At 37.2% G+C, this 23,446-nt stretch overlaps 1 protein-coding gene across 1 annotated transcript in view; it reads right to left on the bottom strand.

Moving 5' to 3' along the window:
• The window catches only part of EEIG2 (EEIG family member 2), an 85,351-nt gene that overhangs the window by 9,409 nt on the left and 52,496 nt on the right, over positions 1 to 23,446 (bottom strand). Inside the window, exons 5-10 of the mRNA XM_072644195.1 lie at positions 21,352 to 21,398; positions 4,330 to 4,433; positions 1,601 to 1,696; positions 1,267 to 1,462; positions 1,011 to 1,138; positions 114 to 183 (exon numbers count right to left, since the gene is read on the bottom strand). Of these exons, the coding sequence (XP_072500296.1) occupies positions 114 to 183; positions 1,011 to 1,138; positions 1,267 to 1,462; positions 1,601 to 1,696; positions 4,330 to 4,433; positions 21,352 to 21,398 (641 nt within the window). The remainder of the gene's footprint in view (positions 1 to 113; positions 184 to 1,010; positions 1,139 to 1,266; positions 1,463 to 1,600; positions 1,697 to 4,329; positions 4,434 to 21,351; positions 21,399 to 23,446) is intronic.

The raw sequence follows: 23,446 nt of genomic DNA, 5'->3' as shown, positions 1-23,446 counted from the left end.
AGTGCTAAGAACAGAACCTTGGCTTTTTTGCTTTTAAGCTTAATACTTTTTCTAAAACTACACAACACTCAATTTAGTCTCAGTTTCTTTAAGAATCTGTTTAGAATACATACCTATTTGGGAGGTGATGACTGCCAAAAGATGTACTCCCCCCAGGACCCACAAACAGCCTCAGTCCTTCTTCTAAAAATTAAAATAAAAACTGTTATTTTCAAGTAATATAATAGCCATGAATAAACTAAATTTTAGTTTCCCCAATTTCAGAAATTTATTTTAAAATTTCAAGTTATAGTTTAAAGTTAATGTTCTGTCAGCTCTCTCATCAAGTTACCTAACATTCTTTGTTAACTCAGTGCTAGAGAAATCAGTTTCTATGAATCTCCATTAGTAAGTTTATTTCTTTGTCTCTACAATCACTTAAATAATGAAAACTTAGTCAATTTCAAATGATATTTGTTTTCTCAGGCACAATAAAACTTTTAGTAGTAATATATACACCTTCAGTTACGGAGAGAGTTTTGGGAAAGAAAGATCTTATTGTTGGTTTCTGTTTAAATAGCACACCCCTGGGACTTCCACATTGCCTTACTATTTTGATGTGTAGCATTAATGGAATAATAAAAAAAAAAGCTGTCACAGAAATTCAAAACAATTCATAATGACAAAACTGATATATATTTATAAATCCAGACAGGGACAGAGGTTATTTGTCTTTTGCTTTTTTAAAAAACCAAAAACAAATCTGTTACAAATATATCTTTGCTTTTTAACAAAAGTCTACTCCTTGTCAAGGCCAAAATACACAGTCAGAAAGAAGTAAGCAAGAGAAGTAGTCTTGGGATTAAAATGGATATCTATTTATTTGTTTCTCTTAAAATTAAACGCCACGGTCTTTTTATATCACTGAATCTCCTCTGCTAACTCCTGATTTCCAAAATTTATTATTATATATTATATTATAATAAATTAGAGTTTATTATTCCAAAACTATTGTTTAATTTCATGCACACCTTCTGCACTGGAGTCCAGGCTGAAGTCTTGACTTTGCAATATTTTTTCAACAACATCATCTGCATCCACTCTGGTAGCATCAACGCGCTGTAGCTGAGATTCCACGGAATCTTGCTTCACAGGGTGCCTTTGAAAATTAAGTATTATTTTATCAGAATTTATATTTTTAAGTTTTTAAAAATATTAAAAATTTCCCCCATTTTTCTTTTCCATGATATCAAATATAGTACTCTAACCAGAGACGCCAAAATATACCTGTTGAGTTTTTCTGATGATTCATCGCCATCTTGTTTAATGGGTGCGTCAAGATTAAAATCAACTATTTTCTGTTCGGTGTCCTCACTTGGCTCTAGGATGCTTTCAATACCTGTTGATGTACTTCCCACTGAAGCATTTCTCTTGTGGCAGAGGTCTGAGAAACTAGATGACCTGGAGTGACATGTACTATAACCTAGCAGTTGAAAATTAAACTGGTTACAATGCTATTATCAAGAACAGCCTGATAATGCAACATTCCATATGACAGTGAGGTTTACATTATTTTGCAGTATAAAAACTTAAACAATTCAACTTCATTATTAACTTCTACCTGACACTTTTGATTGCTGGCTTGCATAGCTTGATGTTCTGGAATGTCCACAGGCACCAAGTTCATCTGGAACGGAGGCACTCTTGGCTGAGAGATCTGTAATATGTTATGATATTATTAATACTACTGATGGAGGCTTAGACTATTCACTTCTGGAGGAAACATCTGGACTGACTTGTGTTCTCTGGATCCCTGCTGCTGCTTTCTTGGAGGTATTGAGTAGTTATTCCAGGATCTCAGGGACATCTAAGGCTTCAGACCTCAAGCTTTCAGTGCTCTCTAAGTGGCCTGACTGAGGGCAAAGCTTGATTGCTGCCCATCTGATTTGAGCTCTGCAAGGTTCGGACCAGGGTTTTGGCTTGAAAAACACACCTATGAGCTTGCTCCTGAGTGGAGCTGTAGTATACTGCCCAGTACATAGAACAGGGCCTGGCAAATAGTAGGTGACTCAGTAAATGTTTACTACTTAGGTACAGGTCTCCTCCTCCATAGACCCTGGAAGTGGCCCAGAACTGGATAGTGAGCAACAGAACTGCCAGAGGTACCTATTTCTGGACCCTGTAGAAGGCTGGGTACCTCTGTGTGGGATTTGGCACCTCTTTTTACCCTGGTGCACAGCCTCTTCCTATGGTGGACTGGTCTGTATAGTATCCTCCTAGCTAGACTCTGTGCCCATTGTCCACAAACCTGTCTTTCTCCCTCTGTAGATCTGGGCTACACAAATGATTCACTGTGCTTTTGTAACTCAGTCTGGTAGATCTTTTCTAGATCTGTTTGGAGGAGTCAGGAGAGAGCTCAGTTCTGCTTCTTCCTGCTGTTCCACCATCTTGCCTATGCCATCCTGCTCTGACCAGGAGTTTCTAACTGCTCTCAAGAAGATCCCCACACACCTCAGTAGTTTTTAACCACTCCTGTCCCCAGAAGCAAGGACATTTCTGTGACCTGGTTTTTATAATATCTCAACATCTTCAACACTCTCTTCCTGCAGTTTGGCTGTTCTGTATATCCAGACTACATGCCCTTCTGATGTTTCCCACAACTATGCCCTGTAAGAATTCCCTCCTCTCCTTCCTCCCTGAGGATCCCTGTCTAAATAAGGCAGCACATTGTCCTGAATTGCATTTCCTCAACCTGAATCAATGCCTCACTTTATTTACTGATCACCTATTGGTCTGAGTTTTTTTAGGTTGACAGTCTATTTGGGTGTATGTAGGAGTTTTAATAATGGTATTACTGAATTTGTTACTATCAACTTACACTGATTTTGTTTATGTAAAACTTTAAATTTTATCATTAAAAAGGTTTTATCTCCTGTGATCATCTCTTTCCATAGTTTGGTCAAGAACTCTTCCCCAATAGAGCTGTGAGAAGTCTCTCTCCCTTACCAGCCCCCCACTAAGTTTTTACTGATATTTTCTGTTTCTTTTATCACCACAGTATCTTATTTATTCCTCCCTCAATCCCTCCCATAAGACATATAGTAATTTTTAGAGTAGAAAAAAAAGTCAGGACAATCGACTGATATATTGAAAAAGTTCAAAAATACGTGCTATGTGTAAACAGTCTTATGTTCCTTTGGTTATTTGACTTAAATCTTTTTTTCAAAGTGGCCCTGTTACTACTGGCTCTCTTTTCCTAAGTCTTAGTTTCTTCTTCTCATTTTCCCCTTTTTCCTTTAGGATTCTGCTTATTAGCTCTCTCTCTTGCTTTTATTTGGAGATGTATATCTTCTCTCTTAGTCAAGTACACCTTTAGCTAGTCCTATTCGATAGTTTTTCAAATTTCATTTTTGGTGCTCCTTTCCAAAAGGGATTTCTTTCATTCTTTTCATTATCCATCTTCTCTGCTTACTCTAGATCCTGATTTTTGTGGACCTAATTTTTAAATGACAAACTTTTCTATATTTTAATCAGTATTGAAGAATTTATAGCAGGAAATTTTGGGAAAAAATGTAATTTTGGCTTATACAGGTTTGTATAATAAGAATTCTATTGTGCTTTATTAAGCCATTTACAAGATAATGTCCATTTAAAGATGTTTCTTATAATCTTATAAATAAAATAAGTAACTCTGTTTTTCAAAAGTCTTGCAGGAAGAAATCACACATACTCTTAGTTCAATGGTACCACTATTAGGCCTACAGGTCCAGAAAGGTCAAAAACACAGAGAAGGGTCTCATATATACAAAATTATTTTGTAGCAGCACTTTTTGTAATAGGAAAGAACTGTAAATAAACTGTAAATAAGCAAAGTGGGCACTCAAAGTGGATTGGGGAATAGCTGAACAAATTGTGATCTATTAATACAAAAGAAGATTATTATGCCAAAAGAAATGTTAAATCTAAATGATTCAGAGAAACTTAAGATGACTCCTATGAACTGATACAGAATGAAGTGAGCTAAAACAGAGTAATTTAAACAATGACCAAGTTATGTAGAAGAAAACAACACTAAATGACTTCAGAACTCAAATAATTTTAATTTGAGAAGCCTAAGGTTAAACATGCCTTCTGTGTTTTAGGAGAGAGGTGATAGACCAGTGGTATGGAATTATTTATATATTTTCAGACATGCCCAAAGTCTGTATTTGATTTGTTCTGCTTGACTATATTTATTAGAAGAGAAGATTACATATAGGGTCAAGAAGAGTTACTTGGAAGTGATAAGAGCAGTGTAAAAATAGAGCAATAACACAAAAGAAAATGATAAGAAGAATCTCAAAGCCATACCTGACAAGCCAAGGTGGATTTTGAGAGTCTCTCCACCCTTCCGATCCTCATGTAGAGATTCAGATTCACCGGCAATTGGTATATACATTGACGTGGATGGAGGCCTATAAGTAAACACTTGTAGGCTCAGTATGTATGTGTGAGCCTGGAATATTATTTTAGATTATTTCTCCAACCTAATTAGAAGCACTCACTAATCCCAGCTTTCCCCCTGACATTTATTATTGTCTATTTAATATTCCCCCCAATACTATATTAAGAATTTAGGTAATATTTGACTTAGCTTCTTTTCTACTTGTTTATCCCACAGGTATCTCAAACTCAACATGTCTAAAACTCCTTAAATCTATTGCCCTTCTGAAATTCCCTAATACTGATGAAAGCACCGGCTTTGGTGCTATCATCATCTCCTCACTTTTATTCACCCTATATATTTGATTAACTGCCAGATTCTTATTTTTATTTCTGCAGCACCTCTCCAAACATCCCCTTCTCTTTACTTACACAACCACTCTTGCCTGGACCCTTTCTTAAGTCTTTACACACAAAAACCCATTTTCCAAACTGCTGGCAAAGTGATTTTCAGGTGTTACCATATTACTCCCCTACTTAATAAATTCCAGTGATTTTCTATAATCCTAAAAATAAAATATAAATTTTTTCCTTTGAGATGTAAAGCTCTTCAAAACCTGGTGTCTTCCCAACCCTCTAGTTGTCTTACACATGGCTTCCTTCCATGTAATCTAGGGTCCAAACACAGTGGTCTACTTGCTGTTCTTCACTTGGGATGCTATCTCATGGGTGTGTACCCTTCTACTATCTTCCATACCTCACCTTTGCCTCTTAGAATCCTGGGCTCCCTTCCAGACTCAGCTCAAATATCGACTTTGGCAGAAGGCCATTCTCACTCTCCCTAGCTGCTGATACCTTCTTTTCTAGGGTTACCTTGTATCCATTCCATGTATTTTGTATTTATGTACTTTGGCTCCCTATTAGAATGAAAGAATGTAAGGGGTTGTTTTTGCTTTTTGTCTCCCTGATGCTTAGCACAATGTTTGGTACACATTAAGAGATTAATAAATGCTTGCCGATTGATTGGATCACTGCTTGTTGAATCCTTTTAGAGGGGATTCTTGTTTAGCTATACGTTGGATTAGATGGCCTCTGAGGTTCCTTCCAACTCTAAATTTTACTGGACCAATTGGTTCCTTATAATCTCTTTGCAAATACAAGGTCATAGAGTTTTTTTTTTTTTTAATGAAAGAGTAGCCTTATTCTGTTATTTTATCTACAGAAAATAAGATGACTTTGTATTTATTAATCTTTTGCTGGTTTTGCAGTATGCTTCTCAAGTCTCTTGTATACCTTTCTCCATCCATCCTCATTTTTACTGGCAAATATTTTGGCCTCCTGTTTTACTGAGAAGATCTAAGTTTGACATGAATTCTTACATTCCCATTATATTCTTAAATATATTTGGTTTCAAACCCAGCCTATCTCTCCTCTTGTCTTAAAGGAAAGGATATTACTCCTTTCTTAAGGTTAACATTAATTCATCTGTGCCTTCAATCCTGTCTCTTCTGACTTCACTCTATAAAACAAGCTTCCTCCTCACAGCATCTTCAATATCTTCCTAACTCATTTGTCTTCTCTTCATCAGCTATTATACTATGGCATGTGGGTTATGTGGGATGAATGAAGGAATTAGCAGAGGCTTCATCAAAGAAGTGGCATCTGAGTAGGGTTTCAAAGAATGAATAGGAATTCAGCTAGTGAGGAGGGGGAAGGAAGGCATTCCAGGCCAACAAAGGCAAAAGGGTGGGAAGGTCCAGTGTGTGTTCAGAGAATAGTCTACTTTACCAGTAACATATGGAGTATGTGGAGGTCAATCACAGGGACATTTTTCTTATAATGGGTTGACATCCTCCAGCCTTTAACTCCCATCTCTTGGCTCTAGCTCTCTCGTTTGGAGGTACACAAAATTAGGTCCAATGATACTGTTTAAAACATGTCACAGCAGATAGTGTGATGGTGGACAATCACTGGGTTTGAATCACAACTCTGCTACTCATTATTTAAAGCCCTGTATAAGTTACTTCACCTCTCTAGGACTTGCTTCTTAAACCCCCATATGAGGTCATGACCCACAGTTTAATAAGTGCTGAATGAGTCATGAGTAGAAAAAGTTTAAGAAGCCCTGGTAGATAAACTTGATGCACCATCTCACTCTAAATCTGATTCCTCTAACCATTCTCTTTTCTACTAAAACATCCCCAGTTCCTTTAACCATATGCCATATGCCATATATACAAGGTTTTCAAAATTATTCTGGACACATTCTATGATGTTAATGTCCTTCTTAAAATGTCAAACCTAGATGTGGTTTGACCCCTAGAAAGATCAAGGGGCATTTTCTTTGCAAGTCCCCATGGAAAGGCATTAGGCAAATGGGGCATGCCAGTATAAAAGGAACATTATAAATTGGTTGAATAAAGTTAAATTTGTAGGTCTTATAAATATAATAATGATGGTATTATAAAATGATGCTGGCTGTGGCATCTTTTAGTGGAAGGTGGCCCTGGTTTCCACTTTAGCCACTACTTATTACTTCTGACTTTTCAGCTCTATGATCTAGATTTATAATGATTGATTATGGTTTGCCCATATGATAAGTGTAACCTTTACTTGAGCAAGAATTTCTCAGCTACAATTCTAACTTGCCTTATTTCAAGCAGACTTCAGATAGTTCATGAGCCCCATTTAGCCACAGTTCTACAAGTAAAGCTAGGAGAAACAATATGATCTTGGAAGTTCCTCTCCCTTAAAACATCAAGATATGGAAGCCATAGGTACCCTCCAGCAGTAACTGTGCAGGATTTGGGTCCAGAATATTAATACAACTCTTAGGGGTAGGATGGCTACTCTGTGTGTAGGGAATGCCTGTCCAGCCTGGCTTCACACCTCTATGAGTTGAATGGAGATTGAGTGTGGGGGTAGGTGTAAAGGGAATAGGGTAGGGACACATAATACTTCAGTGAGTACTGCCAAGAAATTACCGATTGTACATAGATTTCCCTGAGTTCACTGGTCAGCTGAAGTTATTCTTTGACTTGTGCCCTCGGGAATTCCATGCCAAGAGCACCAAGGTAGCTTTTTTATCCTTGAACAATGGAGCAGGCTACCATCAGGCCCTAATTCCTGGGTGGCCATTACCTGATAATAGACTTTGAAAGCTGTTGAAGGAACTTCACAAGTTATTAATGATCCATTTTATCCCTAATCTGCCAATCAATAGATGCACTGGTTTTAGCAGGGGAAGGACTCCACAGCATTTCTACATTCTGGCCTGGAGCCTCTAGTGAGACCAGCATATATAAATAGGCCAATCTGAGGAAGACTTGGTAGATCTAGTCTAGCATGAATTGGACAAAATAGGGCCAGGAAAGACTCTACTGGCTGTCATCAAACAGTGCACTTCAGAACATGAGTGGGTTGACAATAGTCTTCTTGTGAGTTACATATACCTTGAGCTCCAACCCTCAGACCCAATTGCTCTCTACAGAAAGACCCATGAAGCTTAAGGTGGTAGAGTGACCCAAACTGAACCTAGCTAAAATAAGACCTAGATCATTGAGGAGAAGATATGTTTGCTTTGTAGTCTGCTGGTCCCCAGTTAAAGGCATGGAGAGACAGGAAAACATACATATCCGCAGCAAGAAGCCCACTACCAGAAACAAAACTTCATTCTCCTTTGGTCTCTGACAATCCAGAACAACATTGTTCCTGCTCCTCAATCTGGGACTACCAGGAGGTCACTTATTCCAAGTCCAGGCTTTGGTGGACATGGGAGCCTCCCTCAACTTTTTATAAATAGGGTCAGGCCAGACTACAGCCCTGGTTGAATCTGTAGATAGTAGCGGCTATCAATATAGTTAAGCCCTTATGACTGGGCTAGCTCAATAAATTTAGTTCTCATGATGCTGAGTTAGGAGAACATGAGAAATACCTATCTTAGACATAAAAATCTCCTATATATATATATATTTTCAGTTGTTCTGAGGGATCAGTACCCCGCTTGGCACAATTCAGACAATTCTTACAATGTACAGATCATTTTTATCTTATTGTACAACTGGCTGGAAGAGTTATGGGGAAGAGTTAAGGGGCTACTTCCTTAGAACTAGATACCAGTCGCACTGCCACATTAGTACCAGACATTACATTATGCATTAAATGCCACTGAGGGAAGTGGTTATCTCTAGTAGAGAGTCTTACTAATTTGGTTATCAGTACCCTTGTCTAAGAAAGAAATATTTGAGAATTATATCTATATCCATATCTACATATCTTATCATTTTTTGGGGAAAAGAATAGTTAGAGGTCTAAAAGTCTGATAATAATGGCAGTGCCATTATTATAGGAGATAAGTGCCCTTTGCCCTTTATCTTTAAATTGTTATCATTTCCCCTCTACCTGAAGTACTAGATTCAGCTTAAGGATTGTCTTTTCAGAATGATGACCTTTTCTCTCTCTTCCAGTTGGGCAAAACAATACACAAGACCTCTTCTGCTCGCTCCTGGTGGCTGGCACAAGGAGGCCTTGTTGGGCCTATGCCAAGAAATGTTTGGTAAATAATTTCTACTCTCCTCTTGGGAGTATTTGTCTTATATCTTTAGGGGCAATTATTAAGGATTCTATTGTTATTTTACATAAGTCATTTTGGTGAGCCTGTATATCTGTTACTGAGCTACAAAGTCTCTGACTGCCCAAGGGCTCTGGTTCTCATTAAATACCTCTCGCTCACTCTCAAGAAAATTTGTGTGTTTAGTCAGTGGGATTTAGTCAACTAATATTCTTTTTGCCCACTACTGAAAAAATTCTAAAGGTACAGAACAATGGCCCACAACATATGTGAAGTATTCGAGTGCCACTAACAAATAAAGTGGTAGAATATATAGGCAGTATCTTCCCCAAAGTGTATATACTTCAGTCTCTTTGACATTCTTGGAAAGGAAAAATAAGTAGTGTCAGTCAGCTTGGAATTAGGGTTAGGGAAAGACATGCCATTTGGAATGCATAAAACCCTAAGGTTTTCTAGCATGATATGAACTCAAACTTTTCAGAACTTGCTGGACAATGGACAGTAGTTTACCTTGATTATATTTTGACCTCATGGGACCCTGGCCAGCACTTTGGTAAAAGGCATCCTTCAGTACCTGCACTGGAGCCACCTATTCACAAATTCAGATAAGTATAATCTGAATAACAGGAAATGGGATTCCTGGAACTTGTTAAGTAATGGGTCAAGGTAAAGGAATGTTATACATTGGAATGACCATGTGATGGCTACAAGTATTGCAATGGGAGCTCCCTGTAGTTACAAAGGACAATGTCTTAAGTTTAGATATTACAATGGCTGTTTTACTCCAATTTTTCTAGCTCTGACCATATCTTTCATGAATTTACTCAAGTAACCAAAGACCTTCTATCAGATACTACTTAAAGAAAGTACCTTTAGGGAGCTTAAATAATGATTGGTCACTGTCTCAGTGCCATGACATCCAGGCTCATGGTAAACAAGAGTTGAGATGGCAATGGGGTTAATCCTATCCTAAACTGGTACCTCTCCTCAGGTACTCTGGCCCTATATGTATGGAAGCTATCAGAAGCTGAAAAGAATGACACAATCATGGATAAAGTACTGTGGACATTTACAGCAGCATTGGAGGGATCATAGATTTGCAGTGGGAAGGCACATCAGAATTATTTAGTCCAACTTTCTTACTTTACAGATGAGGGAACTGAAATCTGAGATGATAAGAACCTTCAGCATATCTCCCAAAATCAAATTAATGAAGTGAGTGCTATTTCCCCCCAGCCATTTCAATTTTCCATTGTGCATATTCCAGGCTATGATAATCAGTGGATGTGATATACCCCCAGATACCCATATAAGGGTTATCATAGCCCCCCAAATTTCACAGCCACTCAATCCTGACTAAATTTCACCGATCTGATCCGACAATAAGAGACACAATCATACATAACAAGAGGATTCATACATCTAGGAAGAGTTATCTACTAGCTAAATTGGAGGGACCACCCCTACCCCAGCAAGAAAAGGGGTGGTTTCAGATAAGTCTCTTTTCCTCCCTCTCTGATCCAGGTTATACGTCTCTGCTTTAGGAGTCTCAAGAGACAATGTGGTGATTATGGAAGACCAGCCTATTGGGAGGAGCTGTCCAAGACATTCTATACATAAGAATTCTAGGAGCTCCACTGTAAATCAATAGAATACACCCATGTGCTGGGATGATAAAATATGCTAGATCAGAGGGAGAAGACCTGAATTCAAAGCCTAGCTCTGCTACCTGATACTTGTATGACTTGAGGCAAGTCACAAGTTCTGTGAGTCTCAGTTTCTTTTTCTGTAAAAGGAGTAGATTGGACTAGATGATCTTTGAGGTGCTTTCCAGCTCTTAAGCTAGGATTCTATGGTTCTGCATATATCCCATTCACCCCCTAGGCATGATAGTCTAGTGGTCTGCTGGAAAAAGTCCTGAATTTGGAGACAAGTGAGCTTTGGGTTCAAATCTAGACTGTGATCACCCCAAAACACTAACATAGAATGAACTAGACACTAGGTCCAAGTAGTAGTCATGGAAATCTGTGCCAGACTTGCTGGGGGTGGGCGGGAGTGGACAACGACTCAATTTGAATGAATTCCTGTGTTTAGAGATGGGGAAAAAAAGAACATGGAATAAGTTCTGAGTCATACTTTACTAAGTCTCTGGAATTGCTCACTGCTATCAGTATAAATGACATACCAATAAATCTTATGACTCAAAAGGTAAACCCCTGAGTTTCCAAAACACAGTTCAACTGTTGGACTGCCCTTAAGGTCATGTGCTTCCAAAGATTATTCAAACGAATTACTTTCCATTACAGAAGTCTGCATTCTTGACTAACCACAGAATGCAGGTGCAATGATTCATGGTATCCTTGACAGACATATTAATAATTTTGTTTTGTTTTCCTAGGCATCAGAGTATAGATAAACTTTTTATTTTTTAATTCATGGAAAGTCAGATTGTATTTCCTTTCAGACCTCCAGAGAATGATATATAAAATGGTAGTCATTAAACTGTTGTACTCATTATTTTCAAAAAATACTGTTGTACTCATTTTCTCAAAACAGAAAAAACATTTATTCAATGGAGCAGCATGATCTTATGGAAAATGTCAGCGTGCAAAGTCAGAAAATCTGGGATCTAATCCCAGTTTTAAACCTGACTGATTATAAGTCCTTCAAGAAAATTTCTCAGGTTCTTGTACTCCAGAGCTCACCACTAGTAAAATTACTCAAAGAAAAAAGAATAGTAATTCATAAAGAAACTGAATAGGAAAAAAAAATGTAGAAATGTGATTAAGGGTTCTATTGATTTAAGATAAAATTTTATTCCATCCTTAATTTGAATGACTGATTCATTACTTCATATATATATATACATACATGGTTATCTATGTATATAATAGCTATATATCTTTTGATACCTTTCCTAAATTGCTAATTTTTAATTACATTCCTTCTTCTGTTCTTAACTTTTTTTTAGCACATATAAACATAAGCACTGAAACAAAAAAGTTACGAAGAGAAAATCCACTTCATTATTTTTGGTAATGAAATAACACTAGGGCACTTGATAGTATGGAATTGCTGTGAGAATAAAACATAACCTAGTATTCAAATAACATTTTTTTTTTTAGTGATGATGTGAATAAAGAGAAGGACTTGGCAAATAACACTCACTACAATAAAAAATAACAAAATTATCAGGTATAATTTTAGCCACTCATTCATAGAGTGATTCTATAGTAAAATAAAGAATAATTTATAATAAAAAATTGATTTTAAAATCTCTGTTCTTAATACTGAGCAACTAAAATGGACAAGCTTAATAGCTGATCAGAATAAAGAGTATTATTATAAAGATTTAACTGTGAAAAAAAAAGCCTGGCTGGACATTCGATGAGAGGTAACTGAAAGGCATTCACGTCAACTGGTAGCCATACAATGTCAAAAGATGGAGGAAGACCTTCAGCCATCAAGTGAATCACCAGGAAAGGTTTAAAGTAGGACAAATCATCCAGGACAGACTGAGATCTGCATAGCAAGGAAGGAGCACCCACACTTGATGAGGTCACAGGTCCAGCCAAGGACAGCATACAAATTCTTGTCTTGCTTCAAACTCTCCAAAGGCCATAGCAGATTTACAAAGAGAACAAGATGGAAAACTGCACTATAACCTGGTGACTTTTACTATTAACTGACCCCAAATAGTAAATAAAATGATCATTATTCTCATGTTTCATCATGCTATCATTTGTGTATTATATATGAGACATAGCAAATTATATCTGTAGTTGGTACTAAAGATGTTACTTTATCTGCAGGAATATAGTTTTTAGCTATGATCCTGTTTATTATTATTAGTAAAGACACTTTCAATTCTCTTATGAATGAAGCTCATGCTTGCCATTTCTTAGAGATTAGAATTATGTATGTTTAGTTCCTTACAGTACATTTAGTAGCTCCAACAATTTTTTTAGAAAACTCATGATTGTCAGTATTTTCATATTTTATCTTGTATTTACAAAATATTTCAATTCTAATTACTGCACACCAATGTACTATAATCTTATGAATATTGCTGAACTAATGTAAAGCTCAGTTAACTCACAGTTATTTCTATCTTAAATGAAGTATATATCTGATGTGCAAAGCATTCAACTTTACCCATGTCAAAAGTGCGAAACATGAGAAAAAATGTTTTCACATGATATACATGACATTTTTACTTCACTAAAGGGAGAAAGGATGAGAACATCTGACTCCAGTTCACAAGTGGGGTTATCAGATATTCTTTATATGGCTATAGTCCTGACACAACTTGCCTCCTCACAACTACTCATCAAACAATTCCTCATCTGAAAACTACAGTTAAAGAGTAACCACAGTAGAACAGGAACTAGTAGAGAGAAGTGCAAAGAATTTGTCTCTCCTCCCCACAAAATGCTTGGTCACAGGGGGTCAAACTGAGTAATTATTAATAAATATAAGAGGGTAGTTCATATTCAATCAACCAGGTAAAACCTGGATTCTGAGAGAAAAGTTTAGTCTGCTCAAAATTCCAATATGGTGGCAAAACAATTAGGCCAAACATAGTTTGAAAGAGGAAACAATTAAATTTTTCTGATTGTTAACTTTTTAGAAGCTGAGATCTTTGTAAGGGAACAGAATTTTAAAGGAAGAAAAGCTACTACATGACAAGAATATCTTATATACATTGGTGGTAATACTTTGTTTTCATACACACTATCATTTTGATTCTCATAGCAACCCTGTTGTCTAAGTAGTATTATTCCCATTCTACAAAACTGAGCTTTTGAGAGATTGGGTGATTTGTTCAAAGCCTCAAAGACAAATTAGCAGAACCCAGGAACTCTTGACTCTGGGTTCAGAGCTTCTTCCAGATATCATGCTGCCCCCTACTCAACTGCCAAATAACATTATAACTTTTGGAAAATTAGCCTGACAATAGCACATTTTTACTTCTGTGTGCAGGAGGACAATTTGGGTAGGATGACAACCTGGTGTTCTGAAACTGAAATGTAGAAATGAAACAATAACCTCACAATGAGACATAATAAAATTAAAAAAATAATCCAAAGAATATTTTTTTGGGGGGGAACCTTACACCTTTCTTATCAAGGCTCCATGTTTTTTGCTTTATGCCTTAAAATGAGTTAATTCCACATTGATGCAGTAGGTGGGGTGTTGGCCCTGCAATCAAGAAGAACTGAGTTCAAGTTTTCTCTCAGAGATTTATTAGCTACGTGACCCTGGGCAAGTCATTTAATTTCTCTTACCCTTACTCTCCTCATTTATAAAATGGGAATAATAGCACCTACATCATCATCATCATCATCATCACCACCACCACCACCACCACCATAGTATCGAATTTACTATGTGCCAGGCATTGTCCAAGTACTGTACAATTATTATCTCATTTGATCCCTCAACAATTCTGGGAGGTAGGTGCCATTAATATCCCTATTTTACAGATGAGTAAACTGAAGCAAACAGAGGATAAATGCCTTGCCCATGGTCACAAAGCTAGTAAGTGTCTGGGGTCAGATATGAACTCAGATTTTCCTGATTCTAGGCATGGCACTCTACTGTGCTACCTAGCTGCCCCCACAGGGTTGTTTTTCAGGATCAAATGGGAATTACCTATAAAATCCTTTGCAAACCTTAACACACCATAAAAATCCTAGCTATTATTAACTAGAAGAATCTTACAGAATTCAACACTTAGGAGTATTCTTCATATATTTTATTACAGAAGAGAGAAGAAAAAGGAAGGTAAGAAACAGTTAAACTGAAAAGCCTGCCATGCCTTCTGTGGTCTGTCTGGTTCTGGCTTTATCTGATATTATACTCAACCTACATACTTATCTGAGCTGTAGCCAAACCGGTACTTGCCCTCATAGTACATACCTTCCACTTTGCCTGACTCCATGTCTTTATTCACATTGTTCTCAATACTGGAATTCCCCCATCATACACACCTGTTAGAAATCTGCCTGTTCTTTAAAGCTCAGCTCAAATGCAACTTCCTACATGAGACCTTATTAGCTTCTAGTACAGAGGGAGCACTGTAATACTAAGTGGTAAAAAAAAACTTGTTGAATTGAATAGAATTTCCTGATGTGCTTAGTAGTCCCCACCCCACCTTAAACTTCAACAGCATTTTCTATCCCTCTTAGGCACTCTTAAGATATTATTTTATGTTATACACATTTATATGTATCATATCCCTTTTAAACACTAAGCTTCATGAAGGTGGCAGGGACCTGTCTTAGTAAATTCTGAATCTCTGCTACTTGCCTCCCCCAAGGCTTAAGTATGATGTTCTGCACATAGGTGGGTGTTTAAGAAATGTTTAACTAAAGAAATTCCCTTTTGAAAACATACAAGTATGTAACAGATCTTTAAAAAATGTGATATAGAAAATCTGAGAAATGGATTTTATAGAGAATCTGAAAAAGCTTTCTGGTAGGGAAGAGAAACTGATAAACGACAGAAACAGTTTGGATGGTATACAGCTTTTCTCCAACACTAACCCTTAAGACACAAATGTCTGTATTAGCCCTACAGTGAATATATAACTTAACCATCCATCCTTTTCAGCAAGCTGAAAGTGGGGGAAAGTTAGGTGGCAGTGATTTCTGTTTAACCCCCAAAGTGCCAAAAAGCAATAGGTGAATGGAGTAGCTGTTGATTGAATTCCTCTTGCCTTGGAAAATATTTGCACTGAATAAAAGAAATCTATATGCTTACTTTTACTGATTTAAAGAGGCACTAAATGAATTTGATTTTTAACTAAAGCAAAAACCAAACTACTACAAACCCACGAGAAATGTTATACCTGCAGAGGATATTAATCTCCAAGAACAAATTAACATTTAAATTTAAATAGTTGAATAACACTCAGTGTGTTTTCATTACTTCAGGGAGCTAAATGAAAAGAAAAAGCACAATTATTGAATCCATTTGAGCTTACATTTGGCCTGATCTAGATAAATATATTAAATGCTACATGGCTTTTAAGAACTGCTAGAAGAGTTTTCAGAAAATGATTTGGGAATAACTTTTCAGACAGCTGTTGTTACCAAATGGAAAGCTACATCCTAGTTTCTCTGAACAGACTAAGAGAATCTGAGACTTTATGATCTGGTCTACAGTGGATTGTTAACATTTTTCATAAAGAAAACATCATTTCAAACAAAACACATTGTGCTTAAATGTTCAGAAAATTTTACTTCAATACTTTTGACATTACCAATTTAGACTTCAATCCCTAGTAAGCCCCAAGGAGCCAAGTGGTGATGGACCTCTTCACAATGACAGTGTGAAGGTCTTCAGATAACTATCTCTGGGCCTTTACTCAGTCTTTCCATCCTGTTGAGTTCTAGCAGTGCTTGAGCTACACTCTCCTAACCTTTAAGAACCCAAGGTCAGGTCCACACAACAATAAAGCATTAGAGTAAAACTTAAATGGAGGCTTCAGAAATTAGTATAAGAATTTTAGGAAAAAAAATTTCCTCTAATCCACTGCCTCCTTAAGATACCAACATATTAAACTACTTAACTAAATAGCGATGCTGTTAAGTATTCAACTTGCAGTTTCTGAGCTTCAGTTTTATTTTGTTTTTTTAACAACATGACTTTTGGGATAAATAGATATAGCAGTTCATGGTGAATTCTAAAGGTCCTATAATATTAAGGACACTTATAGTCTTTGCATGAGTCAGCCCTTTCTTGCTTAACCTACTGTTTTGTCAAAAATACCTATGATGATATCTTATATTAGAAATCCCTTATCTCACTGAAGTGCTACTTCCAAATGGTTTTGAAAAAGATATTCAAAAGGAACAGATTAAAATATCAAGAACATATGCTCCTATGAGGATGGCACAAATGAGAGGGTGGAGAGCATGTGGAAGAGAATCAAAGGAGAGAGAAACAGCTATGAGACTACAGACCATGAAGAAATGAAAAGTGAGCTCCAGAAGTGGATTCTGAAGCTGACAAAGAAGCCTAAGTTAGAGGCAGTATGCCATTGTGGACAGAGGGCTGGACATAGAGTCAGGAGCCCTGGGTTTGAAACCTGTCTTTGATCCTCCCCAGTCATTCAGCCTCTCGGAGCCTTAATTTCCTCATCTATAAAGTGAGAGGGCTGTATGGGATGCTCAAGGACAACTAGCATATCTTGACTTTTGTCTTGCCGTTGGACTTCAATGACTCTGTAAGACAGACTGAGGCTGATGACTGTGCAACTTGGCCTCACTTAAATCGAATTCATGCATGAGTCGACATCACCTGCCATTGTCACTTGTCCTCTTCGAAAAGGAAGGACAAATAAATAACAATAATAAAGAGAGAATAATAATATCCATAGTCCCTACATCTCAGGGTTAGTGCGTAAATCAAGCAAGAAGAGATAAAAAGTGCTTTGCAAATTAAAATGTTATTTATAGGTAAGATACAGCTATATAATCACTTATTATTATACAGCAGTGATCTGGACTTCAACTATCCTGACATTTCCCAATCTTCCATAATGTGCTGTCCTCTCCTCTCCAGTTCTCCATCCTTTCCTTTTCCCTCCCTCTCTCTTCTTCCTTCCCCCTCTTCCTCATTGTCCCCTTTTCTCTCCCTCTGATAAAAGCAAAAGAGATGATTGATTGATTCTTGACTTGCGTTGATGATAATTTCATTATCTGAAAAGTGATTGAAATGAGGGAAACTATTACTTTGGTCCTACAAATTCTGGACAATAAGAAGGAATTGGGGGCTGCAAAAGGATTTCGCTGACAAATTTGCTTTTAAAAAGGCATACACAGGTGATGAAAGTAAGGGCAGTTACATAAAAGTGACTATATAAAAGTTACTGGGTGATATAAAAATGCGAGCAATACAAAAGTCCAAGAGGAGCCAAAGGCTAATGAATAAGGGTTTTAAAAAGTTATGCTGGGAGCATGGTGATTAAAGAAGGTATGGAACTGGTATTCAGGGTAGGTGGGATGATGATAATGACTGACATTTAGACAATGACTTGATATGCATGGTTTCATTTGATTTTCACAATAGCATTATGAAATAGGTTGTAGTTCTTCCTTTGTTTTCAAAGAGGATCAATGACATCACAGGTGATGTCTTGATTTACATGTGAATTGGATTTAAATGAGGCAGAGCTACAGAAAGTAGTCTGCTTCACTGTCTCTTCAGACTCAAAGTCCACTGGCAAGACAAAAGTCAAGATGACTGATGAGTGGTGATGGTTCAGGATGCAGTGGTTTTTTGGATGTTTGACTAAGCTCTAAGGGCTCCACATCACCTGCTTCAGTTGCCTTCATGATCACTGGAACAAGGTGTTCCCAACTACTCACTTTGCTGGGGGAGTAGTTGGGGTATTTGGAGTAGACAGCCCCTCTTAACTCATTGACAGGTCTGAGGTCTAGTGGTTACCCTCAGCCTGGTTTAGCTCGTCTGCTGAGATGGTTTTGCCCAGTGTGGCCACTGCTCATGCTATAGCTTCTTAAAGCCACAGGTAAGAGCTGGGTAACAGGTAAACATCAAAGGGGGAGGAGCAGCCCAGGAAAAGGGTTAGGCAACCTCCGCACCCCCCAGCACTAAAGGTATTAACTTCCCCAGAAGTCAAATATTTGCTTTGAGTCATATCTGCAGTTGATAGGCATCAGAGGAAAAATTTGAATCCAAGGTTTTCCTGATTACAAGTTCAGTGTTCAGAACTACTCAACTGTTCTTTTGTAATGATCTTTACACTACAAAGTACTGGAAAAACTTGGTTAATAAATGTGTGTTGAATTGAACGAAAATGATTTAACATGTGCGAGCAATGGGAATACAGAAACAAAGAGGAAAAATAACTCCTGTATTTAAGAAGCATAAAATCTATTGGGGAAGGGAGAAAGGGAGAGCAGAGAATATAATTTACACAGATAAGTGTGATGATACAAGGTAATCTGAAGAGGGACAGGGTGAACAACAATGGGGCTCACATGGGTGGTGTGATCCCTGAAGGAAGATACAATAGGATCCCTGTGAGCAGACAGAAGGAGATGGATGCAGAAGATATTATCAGGGTGAAACTGGAAAGACTAGGGGACTGAAAGGAAAGAGAGGGCATAGGAGAGGTATGAGACAATGAGACTGGTGATGTTGTGAACCCAGGGGACTGGAGTTTAGGGCTGAATTGCTTCATTGTGAATTGAAACAAAATAAATAAGGTGATAAATAGATTTTTAATGTTCTGATGTACAAATTCTCACAAGAGGTAACTGAAATATGTGTAAGGCATCTATGGTGCATAGAGCACTGTGCTAGAGGTAGGGTGAAATAAAACTGAGATAAATCAAGGAACTGCTGTTAAGGGAGCTTATGACTCTAGGAAGAGGATATGATACACATTTTTTAAATGGTCATTGTATGTGTAGTAAATAGTAGAAGAGACCCCATTTAGAACATGTATGATTGAAAAGAAAAAGGTGGTCTGATCATGGGGTGAGGGATTAGGGATGGGCATCTTTAGTAATATACTGGGATCCAAAGGAAGGTCTCTAGTACCATCATCCTCTATGGAAGATTTATGAAAAGACACTAATAAGAATTGTACTAAATAAGTATAGTCACAATTGTATCTTACTAGCTGTGAGGCTCTGAAGGAATTTTGCTTGCTTCAGTTTCCTTATTCAATTTCCTTATTTTCCTTATAAAATAGGGAGAACACTTACCTCCCAGGGTAGTTGTGAGCATAAAATGAGATAACACCTGTAACGCATTCAACACAGGGCCTGGCACAAGGTAGGCACCATATAAATATTTGGTATTACTATTATATCAAAGAAATCACAAATCCATCTAAGTATAGGAAAGTTATGCATTATTCATTCTGGGGGATGGGGGAAGGGGTTTGAGTCAGGGAGGAAAGTCCAGATCTGTGATTTCACTGGTGGAAGGAAGGAAATTTCAGTGAGGAAACTCTCCCTGTCAATTCAAATCAACTCTTTACAATTTATACTCTTAAGAGAATTGCTAGGGGCCACTGAGAGCATAAAAAAATGACTTTTCCTGACCAGGTCATTTAGCCAGTATGTATTAGATACAGGGGGCAGCTAGGTGGTGCAGTGGATAGAGCATCAGTGCAGGAATCAGGAGGACCTGAGTTCAAATCTCACCTCAGACACTTGACACTCACTAGCTATGTGACCTTGGGCAAGTCACTTAACCCCAATTGCCTCATCCTGGGTCATCTCCAGTCATCCTGATGAATATCTGGTCACTGGATTCAAATGACTCTGGAGGAGAAGTGAGGCTGGTGACCTTGCACAGCCCTCTCTCACTCAAAAAAACAAAGTCAAGTGCATGTCATGTCATTATTTCTCTGATGGCATGGTCTTTTTCGGCAAAGGACGAACACACACACACATGCATTAGATACAGGACTTTAATTTAGGTATTCTAGATGCTAAAGCAGGCTCTCTCTTCACTGTACTATCTCTCTAAATATATTCTATAAGTATTCCTAAGTAAATATTTCTCTTATCTTGGGATCCTATTATTCTTTGAAAATTAAGTAACTAAATGTATGGAGAAAATATGTGTTTATTCCTTAACACGGAACCTGTGAATTTGTTTTTTACAACAATATTTTGGGAATTCTCTCCACAAGCAGCGGCCCAGTCTCTTCTTGAATACTTCCCCTGATGAGGAAAAAAAATGACTTCAATTCAAAAGAGACTTTCTAAGTAATCAAATCAACTTCGTCATCCCTGAAAAGGCAGTAGCGATCATTTGCTCTGTGCCTTCAGTCATCAGGCACTGCTGTAGTCTCCTTCTGGGTCAATACTCTCTCATATGTCTGCCCAGAACCAGGGGTTCTTAACTTTAACATTCTGATAACTGCATTTCAATAAAATGGAATTTCTCTGTAATACAATGCATTTTATTTTATGTGTTGTCTTCCATTAGATGAATGCAAACTTTTTTTGTCTTCCCAGTGGTTAGCACAGTACCCCTCATATGGTTAAGTGTTTAAAAATGGATGAATTTAATTTCATCCATTTTTAATTATCTACTATCTCAGTTGACAAAGGAATCCATTTCACTTTCAGACAGCTCTTGTCAGAATGGTCTTTCATACACTGACAAGTGTGTGAATCTGTAAGAGATATTTTAGAGGTAGATCAAAGGAAACCATTTTGAAAGGACAAAAGACCTATCAGCTCAATATAAAACAAAATTATTTTGAATATTTCTTAATTTTTTCTGGGTTATACACATGATAAAAATTTAATTATAAACTTTAGACACATCATTCATTATTAATACTTCAACAGAAATCCCAATGCACTTATTGTGCATAAACTTACGTTTTAAAACATGGATCACCAGACATGAGCTGCATACTGATCAAGACCTAAGGATGACAAAAACAAATAATGTTTTAAAAAAGCATCTAATATACTGAGAACTTCATTAAATTATGTTCACTACACTAAACCAATTTAAATGACTACTTTATATTGAGAATACATTCTGGTGTCAATAAACATTAAATTTAATGTTAAGAACCTAATAGACTCAGGGTTGGGAGTAGAAAGAAAAAAACCAGACAGGTGTTCCATCAGTAAATTTTCTTTCAGTGATCTGAGTTAAGGCTTTCATTTGTCTGTGTATGCCTTAGAATCAATTAAGAAAAACTAAGAATAGGAATAAAGTAACGACTTAAAAGAGGAAGAGGGATAAAAAAAAAACCCCATAAAACACTTAATTCAGAAAAGACAATATTGGAGGAAATAAGAAACAACTCATAACTCTAAAAGTGAATGCATTAAACAATCCAATAAAACAAAAGTGACAAATTAGATAAGAAAACAAAACTTCATAATTTATTGCTTATAAGAAAAACAGCTAAAAAGTAAAGTCATTAAACTGAAAAACTTTTGCACAAACAAACCCAATGCAACCAAAATTAGGAAGGAAGCAAAAACTTGGAAAGAATTTTTTGCAACTACTGTCTAAAATATATAGAGAACTGAGTCAAATTTGCAAGAATATAAGTCATTCCCCAATTGATAAATGGTCAAAGGAATACGGACAGGCAGTTTTCAGAGGAAGAAATTAAAGTTATCTATAGTTATATGAAAAAATGTTCTAAATCACTATTGATTAGAGAGATTCAAATCAATACAACTCTGAGATACCACATCAGAACTATCAGATTGGTTAACATGACAAAATAGGAAGATGATAAATACTGGAGATGTGGGAGAGTTGGTACACTAATTCATTGTCAGGTGTGAGCTGATCCAACCATTCTGGAGAGCAATTTGAAACCATGCCCAAAGGGCTACAAAAATGCATATACCCTTTGACCTGGCAATATTGCTTCTAGGATTGTATCCCAAAGAGATCATAAAAAATGGGAAAAGGACCCATATGTACAAAAATAATTTTAGCAGCACTCTTTGTGGTGGCAAAGAACTGGAAATCGAGGAGATGCCCATCAATTGGGGAATGGCTGAACAAGTTGTGGTATATGAATGTAATGGAATACTAATGTGCTATAAGAAATGACGAACAGGAGGACTTCAGAGACTTCTGGAAGGACTTATATGAACTGATGCTGAGTGAAATGAGCAGAACCAGGAGAACATTGTACACAGCAACAACCACAGTGTGCTAGGAATTGTTCTGGTAGATTTAGCCCTTCACAGCAACGCAAGGACCTAAAACATTCCCAAAGGACTCTTCAGGCAAAATGCTTTCCATAGTCAGAGAAAGAACTAAGGAATTGGAAAGCAGAATGAAGCAGACTATTTTTTCTTGTGTTATGTTTTGTTTTGCGTTCTCTCATAGTTTTTCCCATTCTTTTAAATTCTTCTATGCAACATGATTAATGTGAAAATATGTTTAATAACAATGTATATGTAGAACCCATATAAGATTGCATGCCATCTCAGGAAGGGAGGGGGGAGGGAGGGGGAGAAAACTTAAGACTTATGGAAGTGATTGTTGAAAACTGAAAACAAATTAATTTATTAAAAAATAAAAAGCAAAGTCACACACAGAATAAAAAGGAGAAGCTGGAACAAAATTTGCTAGGCATGAGGTGAATCCAAAAGAGGAGCAGCTACAATCATGCTATCAGACAAAGCAAAACTAGAAAGTCTCGCTGGATGGCAGGACCCCGGGCTCCAGGGCCTCCATTTAAGGAGTCTCAGCACAAACTTCTACACTCCTTTTGGACTTCTCCATCTCTTTTCTCCATTCCTCTCTCCTCCATTCTGCCTTTGCAGCTTCCTTTTGTGGTACCTTCCTCCCATTAGACTGTAAGGTTTTTGAGGGCAGGGACTGTCTGTTTTTATTTGTATCCCCAGAGATGAGCACAGTGCCTAGCACAAAGTAGGTTCTTAAAAATGTTTACTGACCAAAACATAAAACAAAAACCATAAAAAACATACC

The sequence above is a fragment of the Notamacropus eugenii genome, chromosome 2, assembly GCF_028372415.1.
Source record: "Notamacropus eugenii isolate mMacEug1 chromosome 2, mMacEug1.pri_v2, whole genome shotgun sequence".
Taxonomy (NCBI): Eukaryota; Metazoa; Chordata; class Mammalia; order Diprotodontia; family Macropodidae; genus Notamacropus; species Notamacropus eugenii.
Note: the sequence above shows the minus strand (reverse complement) of the source record. Positions and strands in the feature narration are given on the sequence as shown.